The following is a 13,962-nucleotide window of genomic DNA, read 5'->3' as shown; positions in this document are numbered from 1 at the left end:
ATGTCAGTTGACCTTAAAAAAACTAAATAAAGTAGGTACAGGTTCTACCGACTTAGGGCATTAGCACCGGGAAAACGGAAATGATACGTATTTACTGTTTTCCTCTTACGAAGACGCGTCTGGCATACTCACCCGTTTTATCAACACTTAGGAATGTAGCTCTTTGATTTCCCAATCTTTTAATTGTTATGTGTTGACGTCAGTAACCTTAGAGGTTACATGAACAACTTACCTACATTACCTGATATCTAGGATTACCAACTGAATTGTTGACGGAAGGTACCTAGAACGTAGTACTAAATCCCACATCAGTTCATACGAATATTGTGTCAATTGTAGCTCACAAACATTCTTATTGCTTAGATGCACGGAATATGCACAAACCCAGCTCGGTGAGTATGGGCAAACCCACTTGGGGGAGGCCTTTGTCCAGCAGTTGACTTTTTCCATCTATGATAACTACAACAACCCTACCGTTGGTAATGCTTTTCTTCAAAAAATGACGTTAACCATATTTCCTATTTGCGTGTCATATAAAATTACCACTTTATATAAGCAATTCCTATTCTATAATAATGAAGTTAAGTATCGATAAATTAACATTCTTAAGTTAGAAGCTGCACTGACGGCACGTGTTGAAAGTGCATTTACATTAACTTATCGACGCACGTTTTTATCTGCGCGTTAAGGCTAAGCTTACGAGTCATTACAATTGTTTTATTTTGATTTTTGTAGTTAGATTTGTTTACAATTTGCGATATCGTGTTACACGGAAGAGTTTTATTACATATCTGCAAGTACCTACTCGATATTATATGTGAAAATTAGTATAATACCAGTAACTAATCTAAGGTTTTAAAATGTTTTCTACCAAAAAATGCATCATAATAAAATAGGTTAATCGGTGTAAATCATCCTCCGAGCCTTTTTCCCAACTATGTTGTTGTCGGCTTCCAGTCTAACCGGATGTAGCTGAGTACCCGTGCTTTACGAGGAGTGACTGCCCTATCTGACCCCTCAACCTAGTTGTCCAGGCAACCCAATAACCCTTGGTTAGACTGGTGTCAGACTTATTGGCGTCTGACTACCCGTGTAATCGGTGTAAAACGATGACTAAAATAAAACGCAGTAAGTTCGTAATAATGCAAGTAATATTAATCATAGCTTGGTTTATATTACTTGCTTTATTGCCTTAAGTAAATAAATAACGCATTGAATTGCTCTTAGCATTGCATAGCATTGCTTATTGCACCTTAAGAGTGGAACTTTTCGCGTGACCCACTTCGATCCATCGTACATTTTTACCATTTACGTCAACTGGTCCCGACACTAATCACACCTAATTCTGCTTTAAGTGCTTTCGTAAATATTTACTCGAAGAAATTTTGGGCTCAGGTGTACCTATAGAAAAATTCTAATTATTATTATATTTACTACTGATAGGTGCTAAATTTAGCCAAAAAAATAACTGCTTTGACTGAATGTAACTGGTAAGTACCTATAGTGATAATTTGTAATAAGCACCCTGTAGCTGTTAATTAATTTTAGTCACGCCCAATAGTTACTTTTCATTAGCACCTTTTTTTGACACCAAAATATTTCCACTACAACAGATTAACACTGCCTAACTATTTATTTGGGAAGGTTCAAAGGAGGTTTTAACTTCACTGTTAAGTAAGTACCTACCTAAGTTCAGTAAAATACGATGAAACGAAAATTTTTTTTTGCATTTTATTTAACAACAAAATCGTTTTAGATTGATCGAATACCAGGGTTCATAACAACTGTTAAATTGTTAGCATCGGAAAGTTACTGAAAGACTAGCTATCAAACTCCAATGGGTTTATTATGATAGGTATTACGGTTTTCTAAATATTGCCTCCGGTTATATCCTAGCTGGGGGCAATGTTTCAACAAAAAAGTGGTCGATTGCATATCATATGGCTCTACGAGCAACTTTGGCTTCATAATCCAATTTGGACGGAGAAACCCGAGTTGCGGTCACACATAATTGAAGGAATTTAAAATAAATAAAACAAAAGCCAGCACCCACCTCTGATAGAAAGCGGCACATTAGAAGATTTCTTCAACAAAGGCGTCCATTCGGATGCAGATTCGCCCTGCTTACTCAACGACACTGGATTTAATGAACATCTCGTCACTAATTTAGAAAACAAATGAGTGTCTAACATTTTACTTTTTAAATCGCATTAAATAAACACTCTTTTGTTTGAATTCGGATTGCGTTATCAACTGGGAAAACGAAAAGTCACATTGGAAATGTAGGTACACACTGGAGCAAGTCGCGTGGAGAACTAACCGTGTCCAGTTACATAATGCAATTAATAAATTAAAATTAATGTACGCACTGATAACATTAAGTACCTACTGTTGATATGTGGGCTATTCCCACACAACTATTTACGGCCTGCATTTGTTTCAAATGATTGACAGAAGTGTACTATTTGATAAAGAACTATTGATAAGGTAATGAATGTTGCAATAATATTGTCATCGTTAAACTTAGAAAAATATATGGCTTTCTGAATTAGCCAAAAGCTGAAGTATTTATCCAACATTTCAGAATGTAGAACTCGGTTCAAAAGGAGATTGGGCAAGAATGTATGAAGTTTGGTCCAAATGTCCACCACGAACGAGACCTATATAATTAAATAGTCCACTTAATTAAGAGTAACTTTTACTAAGAAAGTAAAAAAAAACAATGCCAAAAAAAAGTTATAGCCAAAAATGTATTCTTAATTTTCGGTAGTTTTTGTATGTTATCATTATTATTTTTTATTTTATTCCACTTCCATTTCTGCACTTTATCTAAAACTAAGATGAGTGAGACACATTTGCATATAAACAGCCCATATTTTTTGCCCGATGGATGTACGAATCATAACCAATTGAGGCGCCAGAAGTGCTTGAATATACTCAGCGTTTCCTGGATCTAAGAAAGTTCGATGTTACTGGTGGTGTCTTCTCCCTAATAATGAACAATTATATTTTGTCAAAAGTTACAGAAAGTACGAAAATCGAACATCACGAAAAGTAATTGTAAACATGAAATTGAAAAAATCTATAAAATGTTTTATTTGATTTTGCTATAACTTTTTTCTGGCATTATATTTTTTTTTACTTTCATAACAAAAAATGTTCTATATTTAACGGGCTATCTAGCCATATAGGTCTCGTTCGTGGTGGACATTTGGACCGGAATCGCCCATTGTCCTTTGTTCTTCAAGTCTCAGTGTCCTAATGCAACAAAGCATAAAACAAAAGAGTTAAGAATGGCCCATACTACATCGTCATCTTATGTTGACTATTGCTGTTACGGAAAAATACAATTCCCTATCGCTTGTAAACAAACAATACGGATAAACTTTACATAGATAAGTTAGATAACTGTGATTAACGTTATCTAGAGCAAATACCTTTGCCGTAATGAGGCTCGAACAAAGATGAACTGTTACGAAGTTCATAGGTTCAAACAATGAACTCTACATACATGCATTGGAATATTCCCGAACCCATCCCTTTAAATAAATTTCTATATTGGTCGTATCAATATTTCTTAGACTTCTACATATATACTTTAAATGTTTGGTAGATCCTTCCATTAAGATTTTTCTTAGGTAGAGGGACCCCATTTTTGAAAGGCAAATATTTTGTTCAAACGCAAAATTCAAATAATTTAATTATTAGGGCCAACTGATCAAAACAGAGTCAAGCCAAATATTACCTTTTGAAACAAAGCATTTATAAAACCAAACTTAAACCCTACCTACTTTTATTTTATATCAGAATATTTACTGAACCAATTCAGGGAATTGCGGTTCGCAAACATATTTTGCAAAAATTGCAGTGACCTACTGCGAACTAAAGAATAATTCTGAAGAAAAATCACTTTGCAAATACAGACCGATTTGTAAATCAAATATAATAAGACCCGACCTACTTCGTATTTAGTCTGTCTTCTTTATTCAACTGATGCACATTTCCAACAATGAAGAGTGTATGTTTAGTTGCCTTAGTTGGTATACTCTGTTCTCTAAGACTATGCTATGGCCAAGATTCGCAAAATACGCAAGTCATGCTTGCTGACGTCATTGAAGCATCTGGTAGACCGTCTTCTGTAATAGCTAAACTTTGCTGGACACCTAGTAAGTACAAATTCTTCATAAACATCATACATACCATGATCCAATTTAGAATTCCCTCTGCAGGCAGGGACAGTATTTCAGAATATTAAGGAAAGAAATGAAACGAACAAAGTAATGCGTTTGTGAAATTCCTATGAGTATTGAAACGGTATCATAATAAAAAAAAAACATATCTTTTTCGCCGTATTGTACTTAAGAGGTAAAATACCTGCGAAAAGGTTGAAGACCTGTGAAAGGATGCAACCAAAATGTGTTTAGCTGAAGACCGGGAAATAGGACACACACGTTAACAGTTCTACAGCATTAGACAGATATTAAGTTCTCTGAGGGCTAAATAATCTTCCAGGTTTAATTCTCAAGCAAAACTAAACTAAAAGTTTATTATCATATTTTCAGGTAAAATAATACAACTGCACACTCACCTTACAAGTAAATACATCCAATTTAGCGCAAATGACGTTATTAAAGCTGATAACTCTGAGTTTTATGATGAAGAACAGCATATTGTGTTTATGGCTGACCTGGACTGTCCTGATATTGATACTTATTTTGAGAAGGTTGGTTTCACTTAGTGCTCTATTCTTAACTGCCTTGTTGATCTAGTTGTCGCAAGTGTGGCTGCTGAGCACGAGGTCTCGGGTTCGATTCCCGAGTCGGGCTGAAATCTCTTTGTGGGTTTTAGAAGACTTTCACAAAGCATCCCGGAGCCTGGAAGTTGGTGATTGATACACCCGTGCATCGGAGAGCACGTAAATGTCGGTCCTGCGCCTGATCTCTCTCCGGTCGTGTCGGATTGCCGTCCCATCGGGATATGAGAGTGAAGGAATAGGGAGTGCACCTGTGTCTGCGCAAATGCTTGTGCTCTTTAATATGTCCTGCGCAGTTGGCCCTTTTACATGAGAACAGCCGCCGTAGCCGATAATCGGCTAGGTGGACATCATCTATTCTAATAACTGATAATATCCAAACAATGACATATGTGCTGATGTCGAAATAGTGTGTGATAATTTCCCTAAATTCTTATAGAACAGTGCACGGAACGTCTTCAGAGCACCGTTTCGATGGATTCTTTTTGGAAATACCAGCACTAACGACGATGATATTGTGCCGAGAGCTATATATGACATAGATGTGCTTCTCGATTCTGAAGTATTGGTGCTAAGGAGCGTCGACGATGTGTACGAAATGCATTTTAGTAAGTCCATTCATTTTAGACAACTTATTATCTAACACCCTTTCTTCAAACGAATAAGTAACTTGTACCTTGTCCTTATTATTTAGGTTGTCTATTTCATATACAACATGACCAGATTCAGGATTTTAACTTCATGATATTTATTTCAGTTTACAAAATAAGCCCAAATAACACCTGGCAGACAGAATTCTACGGGACATGGAATGCGAAACATAGATTTCAGAAGTCTCCTCGATTTTTCGAACCGACTTCTTTGAGACGTCTTGATATAGATGGATACGAAATAAGTATTTGTTATGTACTAACGAATAATGAGAGTGTCAATCATTTATCTGATGGCCTGTAGGTGTAATACCGTTACTTTTAAACGTGTGAATATACAGTTGTAAATTCGATAATCTAAGATTGTACAAAAGAGGTAGCTGTACTGTGTGAGATCTCTTTGTTAATAAACTGGGGCAATTTTAGGTAGCTATGATAGATATGACCAGCCGTATCATTGGCAAAATAATATAATAATAACTGGCCGGGTAAAAACCTATTTCCTTCACTGAGGAATGTTTATTAGTGCTCCTGTATATAAACGAATATTTAAATAAGTTTTGCGGTTGGAATGTAAAAAGCTTAATAATTAATTTTCATAATAGTTTTGATAAAAATAGATACCTATACCTACATGTCTGGGAATTCTGTTACGAAATCCTAGCATAAGGAAAAATAACAGTTCGTTAGCCTTACAAACTGACAACCAAATAACTCGCAGTGATTTTAAAACACATTTTTAATAACAGTTACCCAATTATTGCAGAGACGATCACATTGATACAATTACGAAAGTGAATTTCCCCACGACCAACCATTTGCTGGATTTCCTTAATGCTAAAAGGAAATACATTTTTGCCAACACTTGGGGTTATCGCGTTAATGGCTCTTGGAACGGAATGACTGGCTACTTAGTTAGGGGCGAAGTGGAAGTCGGAGGTAAAAAATATTTATTAAAACGTTTACCATCTCATGTGCTGAATCTACCCAGAATAGGTACTTGTTTTGCCTTATTCCTCTTATGATTTCCTTCTTTAGGAATTTTATAACTCCTCACATTCTTTTGTGAGTTTTTGCCCCTCATGATTCATCAGTCAGTCGAATATTTTCCAATATAGGTATCAATCAGCCCCAATCATGTTGCACTAACGTGTTCAAGTTGTAGACTTCGGAAAGCCCCGCAGTCACTGACGTAACATAAGTAACATTCCTACAGAAGATACGGTACCATCGCAAAATTGAGCAGTAATAACATCATGCCAGTCACCAATTAACTTTGCTAAGTAAGCAATTGATTGATGAGCTAATCATTGTAACGGGCTCTGAGCGAAGCTATTTGTAGACGCACGAATTATGAATGACCTTCTATTTAGAGCAACAAACAGAATCCGATTCGGGGAAAACCAGTTGCTCAAATTTAATTTGCAGACAGTCAAAAAAAATGTTGACAAAGCCTATTGTATCAACATTGTAATTGGCAATCTCGGTAATAAGACATATTGAATTGCTTTACTCTTGCCAATTGTTATTCCGTACATTATCGTCTGCAGGATCACCAATGTTCTTCACATTCGAGCGTGTCTCCATAGTAGACTACATAGCGAGTCCAACACCAACGCGATCAAAATTCGTATTTCAACAACCGAAGCTGTCGTATGAAAACAATTTGTTCCTTCTGCCTTTCAACACGACTGTGTGGTATAGCACCATAGCTTTGGTTTTCATAATATACTTGGTGCTTCTTCTGGTAACAAAATGGGAGTGGAAGAAAACACAAGATTTATTAGAAACGGTAAGTCCAAGTCGCAGTGGACATAATACAAGTAATGTACGGAAAACCCATATATTGTACACTCACAGAGTTTCCCATGATGGTCTTTAAGTTGCTTGTAATGAACAACCTGTCTCCAAGGCTGGTAAGGAAACAGGCAACAATATAAATAAAAATGCCATTAAAATTATTAACAACGTTGTTTTTCAGCGGGAAAAAGACGCAGGCGTACTGAGGGCCAATGTCGTTGATATTATCGTTTTAATATTTGGGGCTGCGTGTCAACAAGGAAGTCCTTCTGAGCTGAAAGGTATAAATTCAAAATCGTCATAGATCTACTGATGCTTTAAATGTGACCTCATAAAGGATTTGTAAAAGATTCACAATCAACTTTAAATTGAACTGAATTTTCTTTGACGAAACAATCTGTTTGTCCAGGGTCGTTAGGTCGAGTGGTAATGTTGGTGCTGTTCCTAGCTCTGATGTTCCTCTACACCTCCTATTCAGCTAACATCGTAGCTCTTCTCCAATCCAGTTCATCGCATATCAAGACTCTGGAAGATTTACTCCATTCCAGAATCAAATTCGGCGTTCATGATACTGTTTTCAACAGATATTATTTCTCGGTAACTTATTTAAACAATCATTTCATAATGCTTATCTTACGTTCTCGTACGAGTAATGTAGATGCTTCTTTGTTTTAGACTGCTACTGAACCAATACGTAAAGCAATATATGAGAAGAAAGTGGCTCCACCTGGTACAACACCACGTTTTATGACTATGGATGAGGGAGTTATACAAATGCGAAAGGTTAGCGTTACTTCTAACTAGCTTACGCCCTTGGTTTGCTTTCTGTTCTGAGAGAAGTACAAGCCACAGCTAGATAAAAAGTAACCTGTTAGTAATAGTATTAAACACACATTCATACAAACTTCCGCGCTAGTAATATTAGCAGGATGAGGCAGAACGGACATAACTTTGTTAGTTAATTTTCAGGGACTATTTGCATTTCACATGGAAACTGGAGTGGGTTACAAATTCGTTGGGAAATATTTCAATGAAGGTGAAAAATGCGGGCTTAGAGAAATACAGTATTTGCAAGTAATTGATCCTTGGCTGGCCGTCAGAAAGAACACACCTTTCCGGGAGATGTTCAAAATTGGGTAAACAGAGTACAACTTAGTAACCATTCTTATGGATGTAAATTGCAACCACATTCATTCAAGATTCTCTAATGTTTTTTTCCTTTACAGAACCAAACGCATTCAAGAACATGGACTGCAATATCGAGAAAATCGTCTGATGTATGAAAAACGTCCTAAATGTACTGGAGGTGGATCAAATTTCGTATCGGTCAGCATGGTCGACTGTTATCCAGCTGTGCTGATATTATCCTACGGAGCTATTGTCGCTTTGTTCTTACTTGCTTTAGAAATATTAGCACACAAAAAAGAAAACATATTACGAAAATTAAACTGTAGAAAAGATGAAATGAACTAAAATAGTAAAACACTTTGTGAAATTGGAGTTAATTGTGTTTGATGTAGTTAGCCATATTAGAGCAAAACGCAGTTAATGTAGAATAATTAAAGGTTTTGTAGCTGAACCTATAGTTATCACTGTACTTATGAAGTAAATTCTGTTAAACGCTTAAGTGGTGAGACAGCCCCTGTGTTTAACAAAGCAACCTATGAATTATATCCAATTAGCGGGCAACTTAAACAATTACTAGTTGGTGTAATAAGCACGCAAATTATACACAGTTTGAAACTCAAATCTTTGATATAGTTCACTTTATCTTTCAATGTACACAGACACGTCTTCAACATGAAACTTCTCACATTGTTTTTAAATATATTGTGCTTGAAATGGTGTGTTTCAATACTCCCAAATAATGATCTGCAAATGATTGTTGATTTAGCCAATTCATACGAGAAACCAACTGCAATTGTAGCTAATGTGTGCTGGAATTCTAGTGAGTATGTCAACATGTAAATTAATAAATGGAAAGAGAATGGTAATCTATGAATACTTATCATAATTTTTACAGAAGCTGATGAAGTAAGGCTATCCAAAATGTTGATGAATCTCGAAAGACCTATTACTGTTCGTTATTTACGGAAAAATAAAACATTCGCAAATTCTTATCCTAATAACCATTTATTGTTGTTGTTAGACAAGAATTGCGTAGATGCTGAATTTTTCCTCAAACAGGTACCTACTTCTCTTCATTTATTTTCCGAAAAATGTAAACATTATTTTGTTTTTGTCATGTTTTATGTTTTCATTATTTTCAAGGCTAACGCAAACAAAATGTTTAGCAAGTCGTACAGATGGCTAGTTCTTGGTAATCCGATACAAAAGGAGAGTATCGTGCCTCCCGAATTTAGGGGTCTAAATATTTCCGTTGATTCTGAAGTTATAATGGCTCAAAAAACAGCAAATAACGATACTTTGCTTCATACAAGTGAGTTGATTTTTCATTTGCGTGTACCTCGTAGCTTAGAATTAATCACTATTATTCCTAGTATTATATAATATAATTATTTGCAGTATATAAAATCAGACCTAACTCTGAGTGGAATATAGAATACTATGGGGTTTGGTCGGCTGATTACGGACTGAACAAGTCGGATAAGACTATCCAAAGTAATGTAATGAGACGGAAGGATTTCAAGGGAGAACCTTTGACCGCTTCTTCTGTCGTTGAAGATAAGAGAACTACTTTAAGTGATTTAATAACTCTTAGGTAAGTAATAACAAATACAAATATTATTGCAAATTCTTTCTTGAATAATTCCAATAAATATGATTTCAGACACATCTTAGTGGATACAGTTGCTAAGAGCACTTTTCGTAGTATCAATCCCCTGTTTGACTTTTTAAATGCGTCCAGAAGAATACTCTTTAATGATACTTGGGGCTACAAGGTTAATGGTACTTGGAACGGAATGATTGGAGAAATAAACACGGGGAAAGCAGAATTATGTGGTAATTTTGATTTTAATTCACAGCATTCGTAATATCTTCGAGAATTTAACTTATTCTTTGTATGACAGGTATGGTCACATTCATGTCAGTAGAACGCTTGAAGATTTTGGAATACTTTACGAACCCGACTCCTGTTACCGTGAAGATCGTCTTTAGGAAGCCTCCTCTCTCATATCAGAACAATTTGTTTCTTTTACCATTCACAACTGGTGTTTGGATCTGTCTGGGTGCATTTGTTCTCATAATGATAGTTGTACTGTACATAAATACAAAATGGGATATCAAGAAATATGAACAGTTTAACGAGGTAAGGAATATAATTTTAAAATATATTTGAGATTCATGAAAAGGGTTTCTAATCAATTCTGTTTTAGCAAAATATGGACCAAACTTGCTTGCCACCAACTTGGAGCGATATCACTATTTTCGTACTCAGCGCCATATCTCAACAAGGGAGCTCTAATGAGTTGAAAGGTCAGAATTCTGCTTGTTTACTCAATAAAAAATATAGGTGATTATACTGCTCTAGAGCCATTTCACTTAGTTATAATGGTTTCTTTTCCAGGGACACTTGGCCGCCTTGTAATGTTCATAGTGTTCTTAGCGTTCCTTTTTTTGTACACGTCATATTCTGCGAATATCGTTGCACTATTGCAGTCGACCTCCAATCAGATCCGAACGCTTTCTGATTTGTTGAATTCAAAATTGGAACTCGGTGTTGAGGATGTGCCTTACAATAGATATTACTTTTCGGTAAGTATTTAATAAAAAGGAAATATTTGCCTGTTTGTTTGCTTTGATAAAGCCCCGGAACTTCCCATAACCCACTAACAAATATACGCATTAGATACCCACTGATACTATCCCCGATATCTTACACTGGTACAGGAAGATCCTCGTGAGTGTTCAATTATTTTAAACCGTTCTGAGTGTTCTTTTTTAATATTGTTTTTATTATGTAGCCCGCACAGAGTGCCAGTGACCCAATCAAAAAGGCAATATATGAAACGAAAGTCGCACCAAGAGGTAAACCAAACTTCTTGACTCTTGAAGAAGGTGTTAAAGCTATGCAAAAGGTAACACATTAGTTTCTGGTTCCTTGTTATAAACCTATACATTTTTCTATACGATATTTAAACTCTCCAAATTTTTACACTGCAATTTATGTTCTCAGAGACCGTTTGCCTTCAATATGAATACAGGCACTGGGTACCGAATCGTATCAGCGTTATTCCAAGAGCACGAAAAATGTGGACTTCAAGAAATTGAATACTATCAAAACGCGAAAGCTTGGCTGTGTAGCGGCAAGAACTCGCCTTTTGGCGAAATGTTTAAAGTCGGGTGAGAATTCCTTAGTAAAAGTTGATGAAGTGCTTAGTTTTCAGTTTAATTATATATATAAAAAAAATACCTTTACCATATGCGTTAACTCCTAACATTATATCTGCATCTTTATCAGGATTTAAATGCTAACTCATCACATGGGTGGTCTCCTACTTCATGGAATATGCAAACACCTATGTAACCATTTTTATTACAGGTATATCAGGATCCAGGAGCACGGTTTGACTGACAGGGAAAACCGTTTAGCTTACGCCAAGAAACCGGTTTGCTCCGTAATGGGTAGCAGCTTTGATTCAGTCAATATGGTGGATTTCTACCCGGTGTGTCTCATGCTGCTCTATGGAATGATCCTGGCTTTTGTCTTGCTGGTCATCGAGATTTTGGCGCATCGTCATCAGATGAGGAAGCACAATCAAGAACCAGATGTTACACAGCTTCAATAAATTGAAATATTTTGTGCTTTTCTGTATCACATAATTGTCAATTTACTCGCTTCAGCACTTAGGTACTTCCCAGTGGAGCCCGACATGATGGATTTTTTGTCAGTAAAAATCTGACACTCCCTCACCGCTGCAAACCCATAGCGGGAGGAGTCATTTGATGATTTTTGCCATCGTTAAAAAAAGCACACCTACTTATTTATTTTATTTAAGCACAAAATAAATCTGATTGAAAAATAAATAAAACGTATTACATCTATACGACCTTCTCCTTATCCCAACTCTAGTGTCCGACATTTTCAAAGCAGCCAGGCAGTCTGTAGCGCCTACATTACTGGTCGGTGTAACTCCGTTATCGGCTGTGAAACCGGTAATAACATGGGAATCGATTACTCCGACTGGATCTCTCGCAGTGACTGAGGTACGGCCAGTGAAATAGCAATTAAGATAAACACCGGCCACAGGCCTGCCATCTGCGGCGGCCTAACTGGGTTCCTGGTTGACTTAACATGATTTATTTACAAGTCAATTGGAATTGATGGGCACAGAAGTGTAAGTACCTAAGTACATGTATTCGCGAAAGTTGCTATAGGCCGTACCTTTAAAGCTTTTGGATTCGGACACGGAGAAAAACTATCCTATATGTAGTTCTGGAATTATACTTTTAAAAAAATTAGCAATAGGTAATATGCTGAGTAGAACAAAATCTTGGTTGCGTAGGCACCGCAATCGGAGCGGCGAGATATCTCTCCTCAATTCCTCATATCCTTTTTATGCACAAAGATGTGAAAAAATCACACAAAAATAAATTATACATTCTCTTTCACCTGTAAATTAAGTATCTACTTACCTGAATTTAATGGCGATTTGTGAATTTACTTTTGGATTTAGTACTGTTTAGCGAGCTCATTAATTCTTCAGCAATCAAGCTTTGTGACTTTCATGTTGTGCATCAGTTTTGGAAGGATGCAAGTTGACTTCACTACCTTATTATGTCCTACTTTCCTACTTGTCCTATTTTACTTCTAGGTCCATAAGTATCATTTGCAACATGCATCGCAATTGCAATGTATTTTACGTATTTTAAAAATTCCGTCTATTTTAAAGGACTACATTTAATTTTATCAATTAAGATCAAACAAAAAATTCTTTGATAGTGATCTCTGATTTCATTCGAATTAAAGACAAATACGAATAGATTAGATAAAACATTGCATTGTTCGATTTGAAGAGGTAATGAGTGCTATCGAAAATATGATTATGTACGCTTGATTCAGTGACAAGGGACCGTTTATTTGCGCAAAATGGATTTCCAAATAAAAATAGTGTTGTTTTTAGTTGCTTGTGTGTTTGGTGGAACCACAGGTAAGTTTCCGTCAATGATTTTCTTATGAGAATTTACTTTGAAGCCACTTTTACTAAAAAGCAGTCTATTTTCGGTAATTTTTTCATGACAGTCAGGGAATCCCCTCTAAACCATAAAACAGTTAAGTCAGTGGTAAAGACCCATCGTCAATGTTAAGTAGATATTACCTATACCTATAGTTTTAGCTAGGTAGCTATAATTCTGAAAAATTATCAAAAGTAGGTATTCTAGGTTCTTCCATTGTTCTGACTCCTTGGTAAATCAGTATATGCAAGGTTTTTCATTTGGTACGACCAAGGCATTTTAGAGTTTTGAGCCCTTTTGTGTACCTACATGGATGGGTACACAAATTCGTACTTTCGTATTTTCGCCGACCAAAATCTGATACATTTACCTACTGGGGACCTTAACTTGAACCTGACCCAAGCTTGATGGGTCACATACATAAAGCTGGTACAGAATGCAATTAGACGGTCCTTAGATATGTTTTTATTTTTTATTTTAGGTCAATTGCGTTGCTACACTTGTAGCTTTTCATCAGTAGACTCGAACCAGGATTGTCTCGTCATAACAAATGACACTAACACTGTTGACTGCCCGCATACATATTGTACTATTTTGAGACAAGAATATGTGGTACGTATC

At 36.1% G+C, this 13,962-nt stretch overlaps 2 protein-coding genes across 2 annotated transcripts in view; one reads left to right on the top strand and one right to left on the bottom strand.

Moving 5' to 3' along the window:
• LOC135116537 (putative inorganic phosphate cotransporter) overlaps window positions 1-2,312 on the bottom strand; it is a 33,675-nt gene extending 31,363 nt beyond the window's left edge. The window contains exon 1 of the mRNA XM_064040832.1: window positions 2,054-2,312. Within this exon, the coding sequence (XP_063896902.1) occupies window positions 2,054-2,192 (139 nt within the window). The 5' untranslated portion in view covers window positions 2,193-2,312. The remainder of the gene's footprint in view (window positions 1-2,053) is intronic.
• A 2,935-nt stretch (window positions 2,313-5,247) lies between these two features.
• Window positions 5,248-12,117, top strand: LOC135118514 (uncharacterized). The gene is made up of 17 exons (XM_064040825.1): window positions 5,248-5,361; window positions 5,511-5,703; window positions 6,170-6,342; window positions 6,954-7,195; window positions 7,385-7,484; window positions 7,613-7,800; window positions 7,879-7,986; window positions 8,173-8,339; window positions 9,544-9,549; window positions 9,743-9,925; window positions 9,995-10,167; window positions 10,236-10,474; window positions 10,542-10,641; window positions 10,733-10,920; window positions 11,130-11,243; window positions 11,342-11,508; window positions 11,708-12,117. The coding sequence occupies exons 1-17, from the start codon at window positions 5,352-5,354 to the stop codon at window positions 11,952-11,954; spliced, it is 2,598 nt and encodes an 865-aa protein (XP_063896895.1). The 5' UTR covers window positions 5,248-5,351; the 3' UTR covers window positions 11,955-12,117.
• Window positions 12,118-13,962: the final 1,845 nt, after the last annotated feature.

This window comes from Helicoverpa armigera, chromosome 2 (genome assembly GCF_030705265.1).
Source record: "Helicoverpa armigera isolate CAAS_96S chromosome 2, ASM3070526v1, whole genome shotgun sequence".
NCBI classification, from domain to species: Eukaryota; Metazoa; Arthropoda; class Insecta; order Lepidoptera; family Noctuidae; genus Helicoverpa; species Helicoverpa armigera.
This window is presented reverse-complemented; position numbering and strand designations above follow the sequence as displayed.

What these genes read in the sequence shown, in the direction of transcription:
- LOC135118514 (XM_064040825.1), top strand. An exon ending in CACAAGATTTATTAGAAACG is followed by an intron (nt 7,196 to 7,384) that starts GTAAGTCCAAGT and finishes GTTGTTTTTCAG; the next exon opens with CGGGAAAAAGACGCAGGCGT. An exon ending in GGGGAAAGCAGAATTATGTG is followed by an intron (nt 10,168 to 10,235) that starts GTAATTTTGATT and finishes TTTGTATGACAG; the next exon opens with GTATGGTCACATTCATGTCA.